At 35.3% G+C, this 27,591-nt stretch overlaps 2 protein-coding genes across 2 annotated transcripts in view; both read left to right on the forward strand.

Annotated features, from left to right (window-relative positions):
- The window catches only part of LOC147763494 (uncharacterized), a 31,765-nt gene extending 31,656 nt beyond the window's left edge, over positions 1–109 (forward strand). The window contains exon 6 of the mRNA XM_087003195.1: positions 98–109. Within this exon, the coding sequence (XP_086859321.1) occupies positions 98–109 (12 nt within the window). The remainder of the gene's footprint in view (positions 1–97) is intronic.
- Positions 81–27,591, forward strand: LOC106163341 (protocadherin Fat 4). Its single transcript, XM_087005285.1, has 21 exons — positions 81–3,002; positions 3,459–3,560; positions 4,544–4,663; positions 5,023–6,531; positions 7,343–7,523; positions 7,810–7,907; positions 8,316–8,459; positions 9,442–9,538; positions 9,949–10,230; positions 10,724–10,842; positions 11,393–11,606; positions 11,953–12,164; positions 12,905–13,075; positions 16,173–16,302; positions 16,644–16,834; positions 20,955–21,076; positions 22,314–22,483; positions 23,198–23,255; positions 23,891–23,984; positions 24,271–24,308; positions 25,007–27,591. Exons 1-21 carry the CDS (start codon positions 114–116, stop codon positions 26,820–26,822), a joined length of 8,757 nt encoding a protein of 2,918 aa, XP_086861411.1. The 5' UTR covers positions 81–113; the 3' UTR covers positions 26,823–27,591.

A 27,591-nucleotide genomic window follows, 5' to 3' on the forward strand; every position in this document is an offset into this window, starting at 1 on the left:
CCTCCATAACTGATGGTTCACTCTCTGTACATGTTAATGCCAGTTATCAATTTCTCAGTGAATTGAGAATGTCTGCAGATAAGATTTTTTTATATAGGTTGGATTATGAGTCCATGCAAGAAGAGCATCTACTGCTGAATTGCACATATGGGCTTGCCTCTTTTATAACAGTCCCTATTGTCGTACAGGTGGTTGACGTTAATGAGGACAGCCCTGCGTTTGATCAGGATAAGTATACTGGAGTGGTTAGGAACACAACTCCAGCAAATACTACTATTGCTACAGTTAGTGCATCTGACAGCGATTTAAGTGACAATGCCAATCTTGTTTATACCATCATAGAAGGAGACCAGTATTTCTGGGTGACCAACTGTGGAGAGCTTCAGACAAAAATGGACATGACTTTAATGCAAAAGGCACTTCAAGTTATCGAAGGCAAAGTGAATGTTTCTGATGGTCTCCATTCTAATGAAGCCATGGTCCATGTCCTTGTGTATGCTTCAGATCTAGAATACCACATACCAGAGAACCAAACAGTGGGCAATATTGTGGTTCCTAACTTGTGTGGAAATATATCAGCTTATGGTTATGCCAGCTGCAGTGTCATTGACCCAACAGAGACATTTGCAGTGCATGGAGATGACCTTATACTTGTTTCAAGTTTGGATTATGAAGCTAGCACCATTTTAACATTATTACTGAATGTTGTCTTTGATACCATTGAAATGAACATCACTGTCACAGTCCATGTACTTGATGTCAATAATAAGTGGCCAGTTTTTCTTCAGCAGCAGTACAGTGTTACTGTTATGGGGGAGATAAACCCACATACACTTCTAACCACCGTCACAGCAGAGGATCCAGACCAGAATCAGAATATCACATACAAATTGCTTGGCAGTGACAGTGAGAACTTCCTGATAAATAACTATGGTCAAGTGTTTAGTTCGTCATCTCTGAACTTCTCAGATAGTGTTGTTCACACAGTCAATTTAACAGTCCAGGTAACAGATGGGATATGGACATCCCATGCATCACTTAAAATCCACATTGTAGCAAACGAGTTGAAAATTGAAGTTTCTGAAGGTACTCCAAATGAAAGTATTGTACATTCCAATTTATGCAGCCAGGAATTCTTACTTAATGGAACATGCAGCATTGCTGGAATGGACTCTACTTTTGGACTGGGTGTTGATAAGAACTTGATGTTGCAAAGATCATTAGACTTTGAATCAAAGGAAGACTATGACCTAATGTTAACTGCAGTGACAGGGTACACAACCTGGACATTACCAATACGTGTTCACGTGTCAGACACCAATGATGAAATCCCTCTGTTTCAGAATGAGGCCCATTTCTTTGGAATTGTCAGCAATTCATCACTTCCAAATATGACAATTTTCAATATCAATGCCAGTGACCCAGACACTGTTGGTTCAACACTGGAGTTCAGCCTTGATGACCTTGGTGCAGAGTATTTCCAAATCTCTCACTGTGGACAATTGCAGACCATGAGCTCTTTTCCACTGCAGCTTCAAGCTCCGTTTCATTTTGTCTACTTCTCCATATCCGTCACAGATGGGATCCATGTCACCACAACTAGGGCTAGGGTTCTCATTTCTGCTGACTCATGGCAGGTGGCAGCTGCTGAAAATGACACAGAAAATAACTGGGTACTGCAAAACTTATGTGGAAACCTGAACACATATGGTGGATCTTGCTCAGTGACCTCAGATCCAGAAATACCAGGATTGTTGTACAATGCCTCTGAAAACAGCTTGCATCTCAACACAAGATTGGATGCCAGGATTCAAGATGTCTATGAGATGAAGGTTCAGGCCTCTTTGGTACCATTTGGAACCATCACAGTTTCAATATCAATCAACGTAATTGATGTAAATGACCATGTACCCCAGTTCACCGAGGACTCTTATTCTGCTGTCCTTCATAATGGTGCTTATGAAAACACTGTCATTTTAACTTTAGAAGCTAAAGATGGTGATCTTGGGAATAACTCAAATATAGAGTACACAATTACCTCGAACCCCTTCACAATCTTTGGCATTAACAGTGCTGGGTGGCTTTACACCAATAGAAGGCTAGATATAGCGAGTGCCCTGCCTGATTTGAATGATCTCATAGCATACACAGCACAGGTAACAGTGGAAGCTAGAGACTTGGGAATACCCCCCAAATATAGTAGCACTTTAGTGGATGTCCTATTTCTTAATGATGAATTTGCGATCGACATAACAGAAAATGTGTATGATATACCGTTTGGGAATATTAGTGTTCCTGCATTGAGAAATATAGGACTTGTTGGAGCACCTGCTGGTATTAGTGCAAATTTGACACACCTTTGGCTGTCAGAAGGGTTGGATTACGAGCAGAGCTCAAGCCTTCACTTCAGCCTCAATCTGTCACTGGGTCAGAGCAACTACATCGTACCTGCTACAGTGCATGTCATTAATGTGAACGATGAACCTCCAGAGTTTGGTGAAAGCATATATCACTTTACTGTTCCAGATGGCGCCAGGTACTATACATTGATAAATTTAACCACAGCCACTGACAGGGATACAACAGACATAACATATTCCCTAAGAGATGTTGAGGATGAGGTATCTGGTGGGATGTCAGTTAGTGGACTGTTTTTGGTTAATGAAAAAACTGGAGCACTGTACACGGATGGTCAAATAAGCTACAAAAAACTTCTTAAAGAGAAGCGTTTTAAGTCCGAAAATGATTCCTACCTTGAGTTTATGATCGAAGCTACTGATGGGGTATTCACAGCAAATGCTACAATAAGGGTGACTGTTTTGAAATATGATCCTAGTGTAGTTAACTTGTATAACACTACCACAGCTTTCTTACTAGAAGGAAATTACAGCAGCTCTTTATTCTTAGTCACCGATGAGGCAACTCAAGCAAATTATTCTGACTTCAAGTTTCAAGTGACTGCAAAGCAAGAAGAGCTGATGTTCTTTATTAATGAGACAACAGTAAGTATTTCATTTTATTTTCTTCCATCTTCATAGGAACATAAACTATTTTGAATTTTGATATTTTAAAACTGCAAAACTTATTGGCAAAATTTTATTTCTTCTTAGTTAACATGTGATGTTTAATATTATTTTCAAAAGCCAAAAAAATTGCTATACTAATCAAAATATCAGAATGTAAAGCATCTAGGTTAAATCATAGTAAATTTTTGCTATAACAAATCTTAATTTGACTAAATTTTTGTTCACAAATTTAACGCTGCATGATTTCTTTTAAATAAAAAAAGGAATAAGAATTTTTTCATAAGTTTTAATGTATATAAGTGAATAAATAATAATTTCTGTGCAGCACTTTATGGGGTTAACAGTTATTTATCTTGACTTATTGATGATATTTTCAGTATGTAGTTATGATTATCTTTTTCATAAAAAAGAATTAACCCACTTCTTTTTCAGGGTTTCATTTATACAAACCAAACATTTGACCGGGAACAAGATGACAACTACATAGTCTACGTAATGGCTTTAGAACAAGGTCTAGACAGTTGCCAAGCAGCGGTGAGTGTACACGGGGAGTAAATTTTTTATCACTGGGAGATCACAGTGCCCTCTTACAGCTTTATATGCACCTCCCTTTATATTGATATGAGGCCAGAGGAGCTTTAATTTTATAAAGTGCTGTAGGTTTCAGAATAAGAAGTGTAACTGGTATAAAATGCAAGAAAAAGATTGATGTAAGAGATCGTGTACATGAAGAGCATATCCTGCACTTGACCAGTCTTTTTGTTTACTGTAAGGGACCATTCCCTTATTGTACTAACTGTGGATCAATCTATCTCAGACTCAGAGGATATTCTCGCTAAATTGCTATCTACTTAGAGGCTTAAATGTCTGTCTTGCCTACTAAAGCTGCTAGGGGGTAACTAACTATTGTTTAGCAGCTTCAGTAGACATGCCATTTAAGCTGAAAGCAATTTAATGAGAAACCCCTTAGAGATGGACCGATCCTGTTAGATCAATCTAGGCATGGGAACCCAGTCTAAGTGCTGGCTTAATTTTATGAGTACATAGTGTACATTTTGCATTTAAAAAAAAAAAAATTTACCTGTGGCATAGCCAAACAGGTCTGCAGGCATACATAGATTCAATCCTCTACTTGACAATTTTCTCACATTCTGCAACCACAGTTTCCATTAGTTTAATTAAGCTTGTTCAATTTAAAATGTATATCTCTAGATGTTTTTTTTTTTCATTCTTGTTTAAATGATCTATATTTTATTAGACATGCATGTTCCCATGTCAAACATTTAATTAAGGCTAAATGACAAGATAAGATCTGTAATTTACTGCTATCCACCAATTTTGAAAGTGAGAGAACTTTTGGTCTCATTTTGCAGTAGAGGCTTATGTTAGTACCCAGTATTTGGGAATCTGTGATTGTATTTTCTATAATGTGTATTAAGTTTGGTGGAGAACACAATGTACAACAACCACCATTTGTAATGACATCTGTTTAAAAAATTTTAAATCTCCATTTCCAGGTTATAGCCATTGTAAACATCACTATCACTGATGTTAATGACAACCCACCTGTTTTCACATCTCAAACTTATGAAGGTCGTGTGAGTGAAAACACGACTAGCGCTGAAGTGCAGTTTCAGGTAGAAATATTTCATATACACTTGTTTACAATAAGACTGATGTTTAAGAATGCAAATGACTGAGTGATATTATTTGGAAAAAAAAAGGGCCAACCTTTTGCATTATGGACTTTTAAAATTATATTTTGAATATTTTTGTCTTTAATATGATCAATTATACAAATAATTTGCTTGTATAGAATATGCATATTTTTTTTTTTTTTTTGCTTTATAAAATAATCTTTTATGTGTTTGGTTTCTTCTTGTATTTATAGGCACAAGATTTTGAGAAAAGAAAACCATTTGATTATTTAATTATACGTCCATCTATTACCTGTATATGTTTCTGTGTTATCTACGTAAATGTATTACTTTTGCAGATGCCCATTAATGCACCAGACAAGGATATTGGATCAAATGCTTTGATATACTATGAACTACTAAATGGAACAGATGCCTTTCAAATTGACAACACAACAGGGAAAATGTACACGAGTGGGAAATTGGACAGGGAAGAGACTGGTTTTTACATAGTCATGATTTCTGCATCAGATGGGACATACAATGACACAGCAACAGTTAACATAACATTGGTTGATGTAAATGACAACGCCCCTGAATTTAATGTGACAAACTATACATTTTATGTATCAGAAGACCATTCTTTGGACAAATCCATTGGTCAAGTTTCAGCCACAGACAGGGACATCAATATTTTACCACTTACCTACCATATTGAAAATGACAGCAATAAAAAATTTATCATGAAACGCCCATTTACTTCTGGTGTAATTTGGATTTACAGGACTCTAGATCGAGAGGGACTTCAGAATGACAGAATTGAGTTTCTAGTTATTGCGGAAGATTCAAGTTCAGACTGTTCCACATCACATACATGTCATTCATCCACTGCCACAGTCACAGTCATTGTCAGTGATGTCAATGATAATTCTCCAGAATTTGGCAAGAACATACATGTGGATGTGTCGGAGAACTATACAGGCCCACTCACTCAAGTACATGCAACAGATCCTGATGCAGGGGAAAATGGCACTGTTACTTACTGGCTAGGTGACCATGACAAATCTAGATTTTCTATCGATAATACTACAGGGAATATTACATTGGATCAATCATTTGACTTCGAAGATGGGAACCCTAATTTTATCCGACTCACTGTGTATGCCAGGGACAATGGCAAATCCTGTCAGAGCAGTGGTAGTTGCAATGACACAATGGAGGTGATGATCACCATCAAGGATATTAATGACAATCCACCTGTGTTTTTGATTCAAAACATAGCTCTATCATTACCAGATGAAGGCAGACTTGTAATACCCATGATGGCTTTTGATAGAGACTCAAAAGAAAATGGTGATATTACATACTCTTTTCCCAATTACCCAAATAATACCTTGAGGCAATTCTTTGATGTTTCAAACTCTGGAATAATTTCATCTATTAAGAATATTGATATACAATTAGACACAAACAATCGTGTGCTCACAGTGATGGCAAAAGATAATGGTTCCAAACCTCTCTCAGGATTTGCAGCAATAACATTTTTTGGTCAAAGCGAAGAGACACCTTGTAAACTAAACAACCGAAGTTATGTCAGCAGTATAACAGAGGAACAGCATTATCCATGGCCAGTGATAAGTTTAACTTACAACAAGTCTAGTGAGGAAGAAAAATGCATTTTTACTCTCTCTTGTCCCCAAGATGCACCGTTCTTGGTGATAAATTCCACAACAGGAGAAATTGGTTTGAGGAATGGGTCACTGGATAGAGAAGAACTGGATAACTTTCTCAAAAGCACTTGGGATGGCAAGACTTTGTCGTGCATTGTATCTTTCTATGTTCCTGATAAACCAAGAAGTACAGCAGAGGCAAGTGCAGTATATTATGAAATAAACTGTTCTATTCATTATGATTTTATAACTTTTTCTCATTTTTAAGTTTATTTTTCCATGTGTTGGATATTTTCAATTATATTAACTTGTCTAGCATAGGATTTGCACTTATCTCCATTGGGACTGTGATTTAATAGTATATATATGATTGTCAGCATTGCTGTCTAATTTTTTTTTTCATGTGTCACTTGCTTGCCAATTATCTTACATGATCAGTCTGAATATGATAAAATTTAGTGAGTCCTACTGTCAATTCCACATATTTAAATTAAAAAATGATGGGTTTGTTTCTCAGTATCAATAAGGGGTTAGTTGTATGTACATTAAAATAAAAATCATTATATTAAATTTTTTAAAAGTCTTGCTGCCGAATTTTGGTATTTTAATATTGTTCTCCAAATCATATTTCTGGTTTGACTGAATTTTGGTGGCTGTCAAACTAAGACATATGCATATTCAAAATGAAAGCAGATTTTCATAGAAATATCAGCAATCATGATTTAAGTCAAACTTACAAAGTATTTCATTGATCTTCATTTAATGAAATAGTTTAAGTGAACACTGTTGAAATTTTAAATAATATTTTTCTGCCTTTGAGTTATAAAAAACATCTTTAAATCTACTTCATTCATTCTTTCCTTTCTTTTTTTCTTGCTTTCCTTTTTTGTAAAGGCAGCATGATTGTGAGCATTGCTGTCTAAATTTTCACTACTAAGTTCTTGTTAATAAAGGGTAACATTTTCCTAGGCCTACCTTTACTTATTCACTTTTTTATTACATATATTAGGTACAAGTTAATATAAAGGACATCAATGACAATTCTCCAGTATTCACTAGTCTAAGCATAAATGTGAATGTGGATGTGAATGAGACTTACACTGGGCACATAGGCTCTGTCACAGCTGAAGATACAGACACTGGACTCAATCAAGTTATAAGATACAATATCAGTGTACAGTATCCTCCAGGTATAGTAGTTCAGACTGTGATTTAATAGTAGGCTTGGTAGAGAAAAGGCAGGATTTCCTACTCCATACTTTTTAGCAGCAACATTCAGTCTTTGAGAATACTAAAGAAATAATATTCAAGTTTCACTATGAGTTTTATGTGTTGGACTGGGCTGAAATTGATTTTCCTTCAACAAAGTTTAATTGTTGTTATCATGGCATGTCATGCTATGGTTTCCATTAATTAAATTTCCAGTTATGTTGAAAGAGATAAGTTAGCTCCCACATGTCTATAAATCTTTTATAGGTCACTTCAGCATCAATTCAACCACTGGAGTGGTGGAAGTCATCAAACCATTTGACAGAGACAGTATGGATAATCCTAAGGTGATGTTCACTGTGTTGGTAAGTTTTCAAACTTAACAGTCAGATCTGGATGACAAATTATGCCAGTCAATCACATTAGATTTGAAAATGGGAGTGATACAGCAGAGAAACTGGGTTAAAAGAATAATATATGTTTTGATAACTGCAATGATAAAAAGTTACTCTGCTTGTAGTCATTCGTATTCATGCAAACTCTGAATCAAATAGGTTGACCCTGTTTTGTATCATATGTATACATTTATATGATAAGCCATTCCTGGTTTTGACATGAAAATTGCTGATATTTACAGAATTTTTTCTTCTTCCATTTCATTTGTTTGAATCAGTTCTTAATTGTTTGTTTGATGTTTGTATTCATGTACACTTTGCTTGACTAGTCAGACATATGGATTAGACATTTTTTGTTTTGATATTTTACCCATTAAGGCCATTGATGGTGGGAACAGGAGCAGCAGCAAAAATGTATCTCTGGAAATCCAAGACATCAATGACATAGCTCCGGTGATCTTCTGTGTTAGTTGTAATGGATCTCACATTGAACTGAAAGAGAATACAACAGATGAAAGCATAGTAGGTTGGATATGTCATAAAACACAAACACTTAGATCATAAATAGCATTTGCTAGTGATAAAAAGTTTGGAAAGAAAAAGTAATTTATTTTCAAATTCGATTGAAATATACGTGCAGATGGGGAAACATTCTTGAAGTCAGTACCGCAAGATCCTACATTTACTACCGTCATTAAATCAAAAGATCTGCAGGATCGACTGCCCAGACTTCTTGCCGCCAAATACCATGCGCTGTCAAAATCTGACAAACACATGTGAGCTATTCACCAACATGGAAAACTGATTTGTCGACAATAAAAGTGATGCCTTCCTTATCTCCTGGAAGCAACTTAAAGGGCGGTGAAAAGTGGAGCTTCACAGAGAGTCCCACTGGGTATTTAGGTTACCCTTGAGTCACTTTTTATTTCTCCCAGATGCATGAAGCCTCGATATTATTTAGCGTAATCCATGAAGAACTCTATTCCTGAACTGGGACTGTCTTCATTAACATGTGGTATGTGCTAGGTATGCTGGAGCAGACCAGATCAGACCAGTTTCTCATTTCTGCATTTGCTTATTTCTTACATCAAATTATAAATGCATCTGTTTTAATTTTGAAAAGTATGGCAATTACATATATAGATCTTAACAGTAAGGAGAAGTTGGAATTATTGTACAAAATAATATTTGGAAACAACTTTTATATTGAAAAATGTAACTGAAAAAATGTGTAGAGATATTTGAATAATTAAAATTATCCTGTAAAATTGAGTTCTTTCAAAGAATGATACTTCAGCTGCAGAAAGAGCTCAGCTAGTGTTTTATGTTAAAAATGAATGTCTTAGTATAATATCAATTCATGAATATAACTTTTTAGAAATAAGATAATTGTATTCTTTTTGTCTTTTTGGTTTTATTATTTTTCAATAAAACAATTTGAATTGCATTATTAATATTATTTTTATTGTTGTTGCTATTATTGATGTTGTTATTGTTGTTGTAGCTTCTGGTTGTTGACAGTTTTGACAATGACACTACACAAGGAGAAGTGACATATTTCCTGGATACAGTCGCTGTAGGAAGGGGTTTTGTTATTGATGGTAAATATTGTAACAGTTGTTTCTGATTTGCTATCTGGTATACTAGCTGGCACACTTAAAAAGATGATGCAAGACTCTTTTTTTAACCATGAACAAAATTGATACCTAGACCTAGACCAGCAGTAGGTGGTTGTACAGTACATGTATTTAAGAGAGAGGCTGGGGGTGTTCCACCCTTGAAAAAAGCACCTGTCTGGTACTGTATGTACATACCCCCCCTCGAGATCCACACACACACACACACATACACACACACACACACACACACACACACACGTGATATATATGTACATTGTGTTAATATAGTTTGGGAAGTGTAACGGATTAAATGAAAAATTGCTAAAACACTTGAATAATTAGAATTTTAATAAACAAGGGAATTGATGTTCCTTTTGTATTTACAACTTCAGGTGTAACAGGGGAGCTGACTATGACCAACAACACATTTGATTATGAAAATGACTTGGAACACTTTTTTAACATCACAGTTTATGCAAGTGATGGTGTAAATGTGGCTCAGATGGAGTTTGCTTTGACACTGGTGGACATCAATGATAATGCTCCCATCTTTAACCAGACACACTATGGGTTTACAGTGCCAGCAGCAGCAAAAGCAGGATACAGAATTGACAGTGTATATGCTGAAGACATGGACAGCCAGTCTTACGTCACATACAGTATATCAGATACAGGTAAGTTGACCTTCAGATACAGTATATCGATCAGATACAGCCAAGTTTCAATCCATGTACAGTATATCAGAAACAGGTAAGTTGCAATACAGATACAGTATATCTAAGTCAGGCAAGTCTCAATTCACAAATATCAGAAGCCAAAAAATTTTGCTAAGGGATACCAGACAGCGTACTGTATATGTGATCATGGCAATTTGGACTCATTTTACATGGAGTGTTTTAGATACAGGCAAGTCTCATCTCACATACAAATACCACAGTGTATTACAATCCCTTATTTACTTCCATTGTATCATACAGGGCATCAGATACATGCAAGTCTTACGTACATACCAGTACTGTCTGTATATTAGATACATCACATACTACATCACAGACTGGGTTTGTTATTATTTCAGTTAAAGTATAAACTAAAACTCTTTACACAACATACTGGTATTATTTGATATTAAAGTGAATGTTGTAATAAATTGATATATTTCATTTCTAGTCTCCTTTGTCATCAATTCTTCGACTGGTCTCATAACCAGGGCAGGGTCAGCTTGCATCTATGGTAATGTGACTTTCACTGTCTCTGCAACAGATGGAAAATATACTTCTGCAGCTGAAGTGAGCATATTTTTATTATTTTTTTTGTTTGAATATTTTATATTTTTGGAAACTTATGCCATATATGCATGTATAAGTGTGTGATTACATCTTTTTTTTTAAAGTTAAAAAGACATTCAGGGGCGGATCCAGAGCTATATACTGACAGTCTTCCAAATTATCTTTGTTGATTCATCCTCCAATTTTGACCGTCTTCCAACATTAAAAATTGGATACCCGTCAATGTAAACTTGAAAATCTGACCGTCTTCTGGAAGACCCAGAAGACGGCCTAAATCCGCCCCTGACATTTGTAAGCTTCCTGAAAAAGAGCATTCAGGTTTATAGTAGTGTCAGTTTTTGGGAATACTAATATAAGATGTATAATAGTTGCAAGAGATGTAATTTGGTAAATATAATTTCATGGAATCAACCCATATATGTATCATTTCATAAACATGGTTATTGTAATAATAATTTAGAATTTTATGAGTGTTTATATGCATGCAGTAAAATGTTGCATACTTTATTTTGATCTTGAAATATTTTCCCATCATGTTGGTCATTTCCAGGTTGTAATCAGTGTGACCTCAGAAAATGCCTATCCTCCAGTGTTTAACCAGTCAGTTTACAGCTTCACACTGGACAGAATAGAGGTGCACAATGATATTGATCTCATACGTTCAAATATGACTCTCAAGGCAACAGATGATGATAATCAGGAAAGGTGCATCAGTTCTGTGGCCAGTGGAAATGGAGTTGTGACCTACAAATTTTTGGTTTATGGTAATTCGATTTAGAAGTTATAGTTACAACTGAAATTTATTTGAATTGTTACTAATACTAGTTAATACACTAAAATTTAATATATTTAATTTTTTTGTAATTCATTTAGTAATTATTAGTAATTCATGTACCCATGTAATTTTGTTATTAGAAAATAAACAACAGTTTTTGAATAATAAGTATATATGTGTGTGTGTGTGTGTGTGTGTGTGTGTGTGTGTGTGTGTGTGTGTGTGTGTGTGTGTGTAATTAAGGAACCATTCATTAAGAAATGAATAGATTTCTCTTACAGTATGCATTTTGTTAAAAATACTGTACAATAATCATGTATTTTCTTTCGTTTCAGATATATTTTATTTTACAGAATCTGGATCTATTTTAATTCTTAAGGACAAGTTCTTGGAGTATGACAAGCCCACAGTATCATTGACAGTTGTGGCCACTGACAATGCTATAAAGAACAGAAAGACAGGGACCACCACTTTAGTCATAAAAATAAGCAACCAGAAGCCGGTCTTCAATGACAGTCAGCAAATGGTGACTTTATCAGCAGATGCAGTGAGTAACTGACCTCAGTTATGTACACTGTTCTATGTGTCATATACACATGTAAACTCATGCAAGCACTCATGCATGTGTAGATAAACAGATTTTATGTACAGATGCATATACACAGGTGCTGTCTTGAGTAAAAAAATGAAATAAAGATATGAATATTTTATAACCTGCACATATTTAACATGTATAAATGTAAATGGCAGTATATTGACTATAGATTGGATTTATTTGTGGAATCAAATTTAATTTTCCAGTTTTTAAAAAAATTCTTGCATTCAGTGGGTTTTGCTAAAGAGTTAAATCATACTATTACTTCTTTGTCATAATTTCTGATTTAGGCACCGTTCACATGAAAAATCCAAAAATCCATTGGCGGTATCTAGTGATCACGGTCTGTGCCCTGATACTCGCAGTGTAATTAACTAGCAGAGCGAGCAAGTTTCTTCCAAAGCTGTAATTAAATCATGGTTGCACTGGATTCTGATTCTGACACCTGAACGCATGCACAGTAGTATCTCTAAACTGTGGAGTTCATCAGTTTGCACTCATATCTGTCATGTGTATATGGACCTTATCTTCTTCGTATTGTTGTTGCACAAAATCCACAAACACATTTTTCAAAGCAACTGCAACTGCCGTTTTCTTTCTCTCTAACTTATTACTACAAGTCATATTGCTTATATAAAATGAAGAAAATAAGTAAAGTAAAAATTTTTGAAAACTTAATTAATTATTTTCAGGATGTAAACAGTAGTGTGACAGAAATTGAGGCAGTGGATAAGGATGAGAATTCAACCACATTCTACAGCATTGTTAGAGGGGATAGCGATTATTTTAAAATAGACAAGTACACTGGTATTTTACAGTTGAAGAAGAAGCTACCTCAAAGCAATAATGACTCGTATATGAATGTAAGTTGACTACAATAACCATCTCTGGCTATATGTTGTCCGTAATGCACCAATAAATCACAGAAAAAATGTCACCAAACCTTAAGCACATGCTAAGACCAGAAAATATTTCACTAAAGCTTAAGTTTAAAGGGAAATTCTGTGGAATTTTCCCACCAAAATTGAATTTCCTGGGTAAATGTAAGCAATTTTCTCCTACTCATATCTGCCCAGATCATTTCAGGCATGTACAATGGGAGACATGTCTGGTCTAAAGAAAAAGACTGGATCTATTCCTGCTGCTGGTATGCTTGTGCCATCCTTGCAGTATGGGGATGGGCATTGTCTGCTGCTGCAGTAGGGGCATAGGGTTAGGTATTGATGCATGAATGGAAAAATCACCAAAAGTTTTGTCAAGAAATTGCCACTTATGCCCGCCAAAACCATAACACTGTGCACATGGCAATAACCAATGACATGAAACCTGTCTGGATCATACAGCCATGGCATAATGTCAAAATTGAATTCAGTACCCAAAACTTGGTTTTCTGATTTCAGTGTCCACTAGCATTGATTGCAGACAACTGAATTATGCAAGATTTTGTCCAAAATTGTGTCCTGATGAGATGTGTGAAAGTCAAAATATTGTCTGGAATCACTAAACCGTATTAGCCTTTTTCATCTTTTCCGGAAATTGAAATTGCATTGTGGGTAGGGGAGCCCTGCTACGTCGAAACACTTACAGCGGTGCTAAAAACCATGGCTGGGTTTACGTGCTTTTTGTCCCGCTACTTCAATAACAGTAAGCGAGATCGACACATGAGGTTTAATAAGTTCCCAACAAACCCGTTAGAATGAAAAATATGGTAGAAAGAAAGGAAAATATAGCAGGTTTATATCAAAAGCAGGGCACCGCGTTTGCGCTGAACATTTCGAAGGCGGGAAGAAAAACTATAATATTAGGAGATCAACAGTGCTTTAATAAAAAACAGAAATGCTTAGTTAAACAATGGATATAACGAACTATCGGCAAATAGAACTCGGGGGTAAAAAATGCGAGAAAAAAAAAACATTATAAAGATTTGAAGAAAAAAATGAAAAATAGGCCGGGGCCTAAAAATTAAGAAAAGACTTCAAGCATGAGATTATGGAAAAAGAAAGTAAAAGCTGTGAAGTTTTACACGGGGATTCTACTTACAAAAAATTCAAGAACTTTCACGCCTTTTTGTGTAACAACAAAGAGAAGGTTTGAAAAGTTTTGTATGTAATATCCTTTTTGTGTGTGTTTTATTGATAAGTGATCATTTTAAATGTTGTAGGCCCATCACAGGTTTTAGTCTCTAATAACCCTTAGCAGGGTGGGTTCTATTTTTTTAACGTGATACGTTAATAAAATTTTTATTAGTATGTATTCAGTCCCGTATACGTATTACTGATTTGTACAAACGGGGCTCATATTATCAAGATCAACAGAGACATACGAAGAAGAAAGTACATCGGCTCTTGTTGAACCCGTTATCGGCGAAATAAAAAGTTATTTATTTCTGAACTCAATGACAAGAGAATTGGAAAATACAAAAAATGCAGAAAAGCCTTTCTGTAAGCTACACGTACATAATACATGTATGGTAAAGACAAAATGGATAATAAACATAATCCAACAACGTATTTGTAAAGTAATACAAATATGCTTAGTATTAAAGTAGGCCTACGTATATCTAACTGTCTTAGATAGTTGAAAAGTATGGAATGTGTGGGAAACACTTTATTTGAATTATTTAATTGTCTGTGATTGAAAACGATGAAAATACGCATGAAAACATTTAAAAATCAAATAATTTGGCCTCTTGCTACAATTTTGTTTTTGTTTCAGTTTGACAAAATTTTCATACTTGTCTCACCTATTTAACACTTAAAAGGTTTTAATTACAGAGGAAAGGTCGTAGTTGTGGCCGCCCGCCTTACCGAACAATTGAACAGTAACACCTGATGCCTTATCAGGTAGGCCTACCAAACGATTTAATCAGTTCACCGACGAACGATCTGCGTGTCAGTTTTACCTGTATACACAGTAGCTACGAGTCAAACAATGCAGAAAATCTTTTCATTTTATCACTTTAAAAATCTCTTAAGATATCCTTCAATCAAGACATAAATATCGTAATGAATTGACACTGCCGGTACATGAAGTGATATCGCCACAGCTTGCATATATTTATGTACAAAATTGTGAAGACGTAGGCCTGCGCACCTGTCCACACTCTTGAAAGCTGTGTACGAGTCTACTGGCTTTTTTGATTTTATATATAAAAAATAACGAGTCTCTTTCGCATATCTTTATTATCGGAAGCATTTAAAAGAACTCCGAAGCTTTAGTTCGTCATCACTATTGAAAGTACAGCCAAGGCTCGGACGCTTATGCGAAGTCTAGTTGTAAAGTGCATCGTATTTAAACTAAGAAAGAAAATATTTAATTGCTTGATTCTCCGTCCTAATAGCTGTTTCTTGCCTACAGTTTATGCATTTCTGTGCTTCAGTCACCTTTTTAGTTTGACAGAAAGCAATGCACGCTTCATACGACCTTTTTATATGCGCACCTTGTACATCATCTACACCTAGCATTGCCATGCTGGAAACAGCAGAGGACCACTATGACCCCTGTGGTGCGCGGTTCCTGTCATGCGCACTTCGTATTTCCGCAAAAGATGAAAAAGGTCTATTAGTAGTCTACTGCAGGACTGAGATCGTGTTTTGTCACGGAGTACTGTGACCATACTAACATGTGCATATTTGGGCATTCATTTTGAAGCACTGTGGTCAAACCAAAAACTTGCATTTCCTTTTTTTTTTGGCTTGTATATATACATTTCAAGCATCTTTAAATTATTTATTTTATAACACATGATGTTGAATGTTCAGACAGATCTATGTATGCATATATGTGTAGTGATGCAGAAAATGTTGAGGGATTCAGTCTGTACATAATATATCTGTCTGTATATGTAGAGGCTAGAACTACTTCAAATGGGCACAGCTTTGAAGTTGTTTAACAATTCACTGAAAATTAAGTACCAGTTTCAATGCTCTGTCAATCATAGGCTGCAATACTGATTTTCAGGTGGTAATAAGAGCCAGGGACCCTGTTTTGGAAGAGGTCGATGATCATCTTGATTTCTATGGCAGCGATCTTGATGTGATCATAACAATTGTACAACCAAATAAAAACTTATTTCCTCCAAAATTTCAAAGTAAGTATAGGAGTATGCAAGTACTGTATTAAGGTGTGCTCCTGGGAACCTATAAAAGTTGAGAACTAAAACAGTATTTGAATCATGATAAAGATACCAAAAGAAAACTTTACTTTAAGCTCTGGTATGAATTGAACAATTTTAAGATTGGTTTCCTTTAAACGTTAAAAGATTTGGAACACAGCTTGCTGTAAAGAGTTATAATTTTTATTCAAAACCACACAAAAATATGCACACATGCATTTCAAATCTTGGTCAGGTGAACCACTAATCTCTATGGAATGTGACATACAGTTTATTTTGTTTATGTCAATTGAAAGTTGGTCCTTTTTATGTTTTAGCTTTTGACGGAAAGAACATTTCCGACACAATAAATGAAGAACCAAAAGCTGTGTACTACAATGGGATAATAGGATCCATACATGTGCATGCCACAGATGGCGATGACCCTAGCAAGCCCCAAGGGCAGCTTGTGTATTCCTTGGAATACAACTGCCATAAATTAAAATATCTTGACCAGTCCTTTGTGTGGGTGAGTTTATTGGTCTTATGAGAACCTTTTTGATGGTTTGAGAGAAAGTATAACTTTACTCCTCCCTGTCCCTCCAGCTGCATGCTTGAGGAAATAATAATAAACACAGTTGTCTGTCCATTTTTATGTACAGACACAGATGTGTCTGTACATATAGCCATCATCTGCGTCTGTCGTCGCCGTCGTGCACTTTCACCGATAACACGATAAGTGAAGAACCGTTTTATCTTTTGGCTTGAAACCTGCAAAACCGATGAATATTCATAATACGCAGGTCAAGTTCGAAAATCAGCATGATTGGGTGACTTGTAGGGAAGTTATGCTGTTTTTTCATTTTTTTCAGCATATATGCAGCACCGATAACACGATAAGTGGAAAACCATTTTTATTTTTTGGCTTGAAACTTACAAAACTGATGAATATTCATAATCTGCAGGTCAAGTTCGAAAATCAGCATGATCGGGCCATTTTTAGGGGAGTTATGCTGTTTTTTCACTTTTTTCAACATATATGCAACACTGATAACACAATATTAGAAAAACAGATTGGCCAATTGTCATCATACTCACAGGAGTGGTCAATCTTACTAAAATGCAGGTTGAGTTCGAAAATCAGCATAATCGGGCCATTATTTTAGAAGTTATGCTGTTTTTTCACATTTCCTCTTGATTCAATTCTTAGGCATGTTATCAGTCTCATTATTTAACTAATAAGATACGTAAAAGTGTTCGTTTGATATTTCCTGCATCTTTACAACATTGTTAGTTGATTATGTAAAAATGATGGTAAACTTGTTATCGTGTATTGTGTAATAAAGTGTCAAAAATGGAAATAAACTCATATCATTGCAGTTTGTTAGATTCAATCATCCACTATGTTCAGAATCTCAGAATGGAGGGAATTGGACATTTAACACTGTTCTATTGATATTTTTCCCATCTCATCAATTTTCTTAGTTGGTCATATAAAATTGGCAGTAAACTGTTTATTTTGTTTTATGTTAAAAAAGTGTTAAAAATGGAAATAAACCCATTTCAGAACAGTGCTGTCTTGTTTACATTTTGGCATTGTTAAGATGTGACTTTCAAGTTCCATGTGCCTGAAGAACTTTGCTAGTCACATTTTCTGAATATCCATGATACTAATATTTTATGATTAAAAATTGATGGTCATTATGCGGTTAAACATAATGTAATATTGCATCAAAATTTGAAGAAACCCCTATTTTGGGCACTGCTCCCATGATGACCATTTAAAGAAAATCATGTCACTTACTGTTCTCAAACTTACAGGAAAGAAACATGGGACTAAAATACAGCTTCAGTAGGCAATGCAGTCTGTTTGGTAATTTTTTCTGGCAGTTAAACAGATTTTTGTGAAAATTTAATTTTTCACATATTGGCATTTTTAAGGTGTGACTTTGAAGTTCCATGATCCTGAAGACCTTTGGTTGTCACGTTTTCTGAATGTCCATGTTACTAATATTCTATTATTAAAAATTGATGGTCATTATGCTGTTAAGCATTATGTAATGTTGCATCAAAATAGAAGAAAACACAATATTTGGTGCTGCTGCCATGATGACCATTATGGGAAACCGTGTTACTTATGACTGTCAAACCTTTAAAAAAGAAACAATGGACTAAAATGCAGCCTTAGTTGGAAAAGCAGTCTAATTGGCTTCTTTTTCTGGAAGTTATACATTTGAGTGAAATATTCATTATCTCTTTGGTATATTCATTGTGGGACTCGGAACTCCCATGGACATAAAGCCGAATGGTAATCAAATTTTGTACATGTCCTTGCTATTTATAGTCAATAATCAAAAATTGGTGATAATTATTCTATAATTTATTATGTAATGTTAAATCAAAATTGACAAAAATCTTTTTGCACTGCTACTGCAAACATTATGAAAAGAAAACTGTGTTACTTATTATTATTTTTAACAGACAAGTATGATTTTTAGGATTGGCATGCAGTTCAAATTAGAAAGCCAGGTCAATTGGTCAATTCTTTTATTATTGAATTTATGCAATTTTGTGTGAAATTTTCATTTTTCTCATTCTGGCACTTTCAAAGTATAAACTTGAACTCTGATGGGCGTGAAGCCTTATGCTTTTATTTTCGTCGGTGTTACCTGTTGTGCGTACTTAAAAATTGATCTTAACTGTGCAGTTAAACATAATGTATTATTGCATCAGAATTGGTAGTCTCCTATTTTGTGCATTATTGTTTTGTGCTTTTCTTAAGATGTGACTTATGGGCCTGAAAGACCTTTGAGAGGGTCAGTCTGTAAATTTCCCTTGGGTATCACTTAGCTAATTTCAGAGTTATAAAGTCATTTGCCTAATTAATAGGCCATTAAATGAGATTACATAAAGCACACTTGTTGATATATATATATATATATATATATATATATATATATATATATATATATATATATATATATATATATATATATATATATATATATATCAAACTCGAAGATTAAAAGTTTGAATAGCAGCTTCATTGGAATTATATTTACCTCAGGCTCTGCCAAGGAGGTTATATTTTCACCCCTGTTTGTCTGTCATCAACATAACTCAAAAGTTATGGACTGATTTTGCTGAAATTTTCAGGAACTGTCAGAAGTGGGCCAAAGAGGACAATGATTAGTTTTTAGTGGTGGTCTGGCTCAATAATCAATCAATAATCAATAATAATCAACAATTGCTGCCTTGGCAGAGGTCTGCACTCTCGGAGTGCTTTTCTAGTTTTGTTTATGTTTTCCTTTATAATTTTTTCTCAAACATTTGGATTTGTGACTTTTAACTCTCATCCGCCTGAGGCTCTGCACATTTTCTATATTTCCACATAAGCAGTTGTATTGTTTTTTATGTCTTTAAATATTATGTAATATTATTTTATGCACTATCATCATTTTTCAAATATTGAGACTTTCATCATGTGACTTTGGTCTCTCATGGTCCTGAAACTGTAATTTTATTGAAGGGGTGGATTGAGACCATCTTCTGGGTCTTCCGGAAGCCAGTCAGGTTATTTAGTTTATATTGACTGGTATCTTTTTTTCTGTTGGAAGACCATCAAAATGGAGGATGGATCAACATAGATACTTTGGAATACTGTCAGAAAATATCTCTGGGTCCGCTCCTGTTATTGACCATATTACCTGTTGTGCATGATTAAAATTCAGTGCTATTATAAGCATTATTTATTATTGCATCAAAATTGACAAAATGACCTTTTTTGCATCTTTATTTTCTGTTTTTTGTCTGTACATTTGACAGCTTTGCTGCCTTGTTTAGTAATTACATTGATTATGGTCCATTCTCTGCCTTTTACACATGCCTTTTCAACCTCTCCTATAAGTTTGCTCATGCATTGATCTTTAAGGATAATTCCCTTTTATATGAACTAATGAGTTTATTTGAAAATGGCAACTTAATTATAACATTGAAGAAGTGCTGATACAGTAATATGTATTGATAGTTGTATAAGAAAACTACTTGAAACTGTTAACTGCATAAAACACCTCAACCACACCATCCTGACCCACTTTACATACCCCATGTCACCTCACACAGCCTCACCCTGCCCAACTTAACCCTCCCAAAACAGCCTGTCCTCACAGTCCACCTTGTCCAAGCTCATTTCAGCACATCCAACTCACCATAATACACCTCATCTCACCCATCCCACCTTACCCCACCTTACAACTGCATCTTATCTCAACCCACTCTGATCACCCTCCTCCTTCTTGTCCCACCCATCCTATATCACTCATCCCACCCTACTCTACCATACCTCAGCCCATCCTAACCCACCAGACTCCATCTTATATATACCACTCATCCCACCCTAATCTACTATACCTCAACCCACCTTGACCCACCATACCCATCCTGTCCTATCCATCCTTTGTCATGTATCCCACTCCACTGTACTAAGCTCAACCCACCCTGATCCACCATACCCCATCCTGTCCCACCCATCCTATGCCACACATCCCACCCTACTCTACTGCTTTCAACCCACTCAAAAAAAAAAAAAAGATGGAATCACTTTTGATCATGAGTAACACATGGATGATAGATGGAATATTTTATTTTAGAACATCACTCAGAATGCCAGTAATGGTACCATCCAACACCATGGCAATATAACTGACCTTCCTGTGATGTGTTATTTAAATCTGAATGTGAGGGACAATGGAGTGGTGGTTAAATATTCAAGGTAACACATCATCTTAAGAGATCATATATTATTTCCACTTGGCTGATAATGTATTAGATAAGCTCTTCTGGTGGAAAGGAAGTTTTCCTTTCAGTAATATTGTATGTCTTCATTTGTACAGGGTTTAAGGGGGGATGTACCCAGATAGGGTTTAAAATCACATTTTTATAGATCAAATCAATAGTAAGTCTTTTAAGAAAAATCCCCAAACCCCTTTTGTAGTACTTTGTTCAAGTGTTATAATATCACTAAAAGCATGTTTATAGCTGTCCAGGTGCCTGAGAAAATCAGGAAACCGAAAATGTCTTTGTGCCAAAAATCCCAATATTACATCACACAATGAACTTGTGTTTCAAGCTTAATTACATTACATGTTTTGATGATGCACGGAATGAATGCAACAGGAATAAAAAAGCTAAGACCTTTAATTTAAGAAAAAATTTCTAACCTACAGTCCTACCTTAATTGGCTGCATGTGTAATTCTAGTACAAATTTCAAGCTACAGGGAATGATGAGTATCTTGCTGTTTTTTTTTAATTAGTAAAATTTTTATGTCAAACACCATTGTTTTTTCAACACACTTTATGTTGAACTGCATATTCACATATGCAGTTCATTAAAAAAACTCCCCAGTGCTGGCAACAGTAAATATGCCGTTGCTGTGTTTACATACATGTACTGTCCAGTGCCATTTGTAACAATTCATGCCTCCATCACAAGAATTACCTGCTCTTAGTTCTTTGTTTACTGCTGGCTTTCGAAATAAGTGTGACGGGAATTAGATTATGAAAAAGTGATTTATTTGGACCCTTGTTAAGGCATTAAGAGGTCAAGGTGGCAGCGAGAAGTCAACATAGAAGTCTTGGAGTGAGAAATGTCTAAAAAAATTCAGACTTGGGGGAAGAGTCCTTAATAGATTTTGATAAGTCATGTAGCAGTGACTCTGAGACAGCAAAGATGATGTACCTCTGGCTATGAGTCATCAGAGAGCATCCATCCTCTGACTTGGAGCTTGATTAATAGAAAATGCTTATGTTATCTAGTCTAACAAAAGTAAACCACTGAAACACATATTTCCATAGCTACCATTATGTATGCCTGAATAAACTTAATTAAATTAATTTCCTGTGTGGTACAATACCTGGCGGCGGTATCACTGCATTGATCCTCTAGTTTCATATGGTCATTGAATCTTTATCTGGTATATCCAATATGTATTTCTTTTTTTCAAATTAGGAAGACCATTCCACTGCTCATCTATGAAGAACCAGGACCATCTACGACAACTGAAGCACCCACGACCACAGAGGGTGACACAGTACGCAATTCAACCTGCCCATCCAGTAATAGTTCTGATACATATACTGGTACTTATAGTCCCCAGCAGGGTGTGAATATGGCTGCAGGTATGAACAACCATCTGATTGTCGATTTTATCCTCTTTTTTGTTATCTAATGAATTAAGGGCTTAAAAGAATATCTTATATGGGACAGTAAGTACATACAGTGTACATGTACTAGTATAATCAACTGCAGCAATTCTGCTATATTGGGCCCAGTTGCCAACAGTAGCTGGAAATATTTGTGGTGAAAAATGTTATTCTTTTTATACATAATGAATATTTAAACAGGCATTGGGAATGTGTAAAACTTATGCACAAGGAAAGTTGAAAGCCATTAAAATGTGTACAGAAGTTATATCAAGTGAAGTCAATAAAGAATAACATAATTTGCATTGAACTGGATTGGTTTTATATCAACTTTATTGGTAATTAAAACCATCAATGAAATACTATTATGTTGTGTGAATACTGTATCTTGCAAATGGGCCATGTCTAAACTTATTTCTATTTCTTTCTAAACAAATTTAACATGGAATGGCATTTCACAAATGTAAAAATTACCAATTTTCTCTAAGACTAAAAAATTAAACATGAAAAAATAGCTTAAAATGTCAGTGTGAAACTTTTTCAAGCTGCAAATGAGTTCAAGCTCTCTCTATATAATTAATGTTTCATACTAATATAAAAACAATGCTTGTTCAGTGCCTTGCTTGTTATGTTGCATGACTAAGGTGTAGCTTATATTCAAAATCTAAAAATTTCAATGATTTTTTTCAGTTGGTACTTTGGCAGCTGTAAATGGTATACTCATTATTTTGCTGATCCTAAGTTATTGGTGAGTTTATACTCTGCTGTTGTGTAGATTTATCTTATACAATAATTGACTATGGCTTGTAAAGCACTCCAGGTTGATAAAATATCTTATTTTAGGTCAGCAAAACAAATTTGACCAGTATTGTCCAAAAGTCAGAGTTGATATATTTAATAATATTAATTCTTTTATGGTCATTTTACAGTGTACATTTAGGTATTCTATGCATATATGTGATGCAAATAACAAAATAGATAAAACCAATTTTCTCTTGGCATCACAACAATGGGATGACCTAACATTGCCTCAAAATTTAGTATCAAGTATGCACAACTGATTGTGACGTCACAGAACTATGGGGTTAGGGCATTGCATGCTGGTTGCCATATTATGCAACAATGGGGTAGGGGTATCAAAATATATTTGCCTTTCTTATTTTTGGCAGAGAATATGCAGACCAAATAAAATCCATGTACATTATATAATATGAAAAATTTACAACAACTGGTATTATATAAAGGCATTTTAGCAAATTTTGGCTAAGGAGGTATATACCCTTGACAGGTTTTGTATCTAATCAAATGTTTTCATTTAAAATTATTTCCTAATTAAGAGTTCACATCAAAGGATGAAGGTTAAGTATAATTTCATTATTTTAGGAAAACATTGAAGAAATGCAAGAAACCCAGCTTCAAACTAAAGCGTGAAACCACATTCACTCCATCTGAAGGGGACACTGGATATGATGTTAATGTAAAAAGATCACAAATATACTTATTTATTCATCTATTTATCTTTCTTTGTTTTTTTATTTGTTTTTTCATTTATGTTTATATTTATTTATCTTTAAATGCAACAAATTTAATATTAATTGAAGGGCACTTAAAATTTAGTTATCCATAATTATCATTTTGATTAATCCAAATGTGCTCAAGCTGTAAAAATGTATATATGGCAGACATAAATTTCTTTTACTATATTGAGAGCATGCACACATATTTAGTTTTTACTCAAAATCAATTATTGGTATTTATTTCAGAGCATGTTCCCTAGCGGTGATTATAGCTATATCAAAGAGTGAGTATTTTTCATCTTTATCTTCGTCTTCATGTAGAATGATCCAGCTTTGTTGGGACTTCAGTTAAGCTGATTGCACTCAGCATGAGTCCCCAGAGAGTTGGATCATTTTACATAGACTAAAAGTAGTTATGGGCCTTAATCACTGCCTTCCTTCTTTTGTTGTTGAGTTGTAGTCTACTTCCTCTTTTGACATATACACTGACACACTCACAGGCACATGCATATGTTACTATTACTTTACAGTATGTAACTACCGGGTATATACTAGTACTGTACGTACTAATTATATACACACACACATGCACTCTCTAGAATATACATATGCATATGCAGGACATGCATAATTGCATCTTAATGTATATACATACACAGAGAAAAAGATAAGTGTACATTCTTGCTGTGTGTATAATGTACTGGAGGCCCCCTTGCCTGGCTACATTATAAACACCACCATGATAGAGGTATGTCCCAGTCCATCAGATATAATGATGTGTCAATCAAAGTGTTGCAATGGGAACTTTTTATTATCACTGTTTTTCCATTTTTCCTCAGCAAAATAAAGCAGTACATGGGTGTTACACTGTGATCTCAGGTCTTGTGTACGGTATGATGAAGCATGCAAGAGAAAATGTACTGATGATAGTTAAACAAGATGTCATCAAAATTCATGATAAAATTATTTTTCTTATTTTCAGTGTGGCACCAAATCCACCTCCAAGACCCCAATTCACATTACCAAAGCTGAAAAATCCTCCAGGTGGTAAAGGCATCCCTCTGCAGACTGATGACGGTGATGTCAACAAAAGCTACCTTAGTCTAAGAGCTCCAGACAGTAGTGCTGAGGGTTACAAACACCTTCTTTCTAAACCAAAACACTCTGTTTATGCTGATAGATATGGAGCTGATGAAGCTGGCAGTCCTTCTCGGATGGGATCACAAATTTCCCTTCAAAAAGAAAAGCATTTTGTGGAAGATGAGTCTTGGCAGAGAGCCACCTACAGGCAAGAAAGCCAAAGTCCTGGGAGACAGAAAACACAGACAGACCCAGTTACAATGTCTAGACCAAGCAAAAGTGGATCTTCAATAGGCCAAACAGTAGTTTTCAGTGGACCTATTAACATAACCAACATTTCTCAGCCTAATCGTACTGCCATTCTACCTCCTCTTCGTCAAATGCCTAAGATGCTCGACAAACACAAACAAGGGGGAAATGATGAGAAATCTGCAGATACCTCCTTGGAGGATGATGCACCACAGGGAGAAGCAAAATCAAGCATAGAAGCAGCTAGTGAAAAACTGGCTGAAGCTCTTTCAAATAAAATCGAAAACAGACAGGGGGAGATGTGGTCAATAGACCAAGGACATCTCCATGAATTATCCCATGGCAGTAAAACAATATTGCAAAGCATCTATGGAAAAGAGATTCCTGGTACAAAGACAAAGACTGTCACAGATGAAATAGAGCATAAACCAGCACTTGACAGCTCTACCATCCCTCTCAGCAGCCAGCCTGTGAAAACAGGTCAAGGTGACCGTTCCCTTAGTCATGTGGAACCTCAAGAAAATGACTGCAAGTCTGATGAAACCATTGAGGATATTGATATAGAAGGGACAGAAGCAAGCCAAAATGGTGACAGTGACCCACTGCCAAGCTATCCATCTGCCACGCGTCCAAATAGTTCAGATGTAGTTACAAGAAGAGAAAATCAATATGATTTACCACCAAAATCAGGCAGGCTCTCTATTGCCACCCATAAACCATCCCAATATGAGCCAAACCTTGTAGCTCCAGAGAATAATCCTCCAAACTGTCAAGAAAAACCACATCCACCAAGATGTTTCCTAGAATACGAGAAACCACAATCACCAACAAGTTTCAAAGAGAACATAGGTAGTTCACTGGAATCTGTGAATGTTCCAGAGTTGGAAAATCTTCGCCCAGGAAGTGCATCAAGTACTACATTTACTGTTATCTCAGATGATGGTGCTGTTCAGTATGGCAAGAGGCGAACTTCTCTGGCTTCAAGTGAAATAGACGCACATATTCCCATATTGGAAGACTCTAAAACCCATACAGAGAATTCTTGGAAACTGAAACCCAAAAGAAAAGTGGCACCAAGTCCTTCAGACCCAGTGCATTTTGAGCTGGGAGAGGCATGGAATATGAGCAATTTAGACAAAGGAAAAAAAGGAGCAGGTGAGGAATTTTTTGTGCATGACGAGCAGGATTTTGAGGGAGCCAGTAGGCCAAGTTACAATGATATAGAACCAGATCACGAAGACAACAATCGTCAGCCATTTGGTGGCGAGACTTCATATCATTCACCAGATGATGGTAGCATCAGAGCCTATGTACCCCAATCAAGTCAGGATTCAGTAACACCTAAGAAAAAGAAGAAAAAGTTGAAAAAGAAAAAGTCAAATTCCACTGAGAAAAAAAAGAAAACTCCAAAAGTGAAGTCTAATGAGGGATTTGGAGAGTACACAAATAAGTGGGAATCCACATTTTGAATTGTTTCATACCCCTGTAAGACATTATCTCTTATGTGACTTATTACTTGTATGTAGTTATTGTAAATCACCTGTATATTTTACATAAAACTTTGCAGTTTGTGTTAACATTGAACCAACTGAAGCAGGACTGTAGCTAGAAACATCAAAAGGGGTCCTTTTTCTGTAAAATTAATGTAAAATTTTTACAAATTTGAGAAATGGCATAGAACCTGGTTCAGAGCAGATGTTTTCTGGTCTTGGGGCAGTTCTTTCTTACTCCCCAAACCCCCTGCTTTTAGGCAGGGGAAACCAGCCACAGTCTCATGTATCAAAGTTTGGCACTTTACAGTGTTTTCTTTGTATATATTGATTGATACTATATTATCAGTATATTATCAATATTTTATATTTTTAATTACAGCTATAATATAAATAAAGAATCATTGTACTCGATATTTAACACATTTTGTAAATAGATGAAGGTGTTTAAAATACAGAATGAAAAAAAAATAAATTGTAAATGCACAATAAAAAAACGATTGTTTGAGAATGATATCCCTGTAATAATAAGATAAAATGTAATAATTGTAAAGAGTACTCTTTTTTGTCTTTTGCAGAAATCTGAATAAACTTTAGGTTTGTGCTTTTTTATCACATATATATTATACAAACATGCTGCGCTTCAATGTGTATCAAACATGATTGCAAGTTGGACAGTGAATCGTTCCAAGTACATGTACTAATTACAAAGAAATATTACATTACATTACTCAATAAACTGCTACGA

This window comes from Lingula anatina, chromosome 2 (assembly GCF_051362555.1).
Source record: "Lingula anatina isolate TDL-2025a chromosome 2, LinAna3.0, whole genome shotgun sequence".
NCBI lineage: Eukaryota > Metazoa > Brachiopoda > Lingulata > Lingulida > Lingulidae > Lingula > Lingula anatina.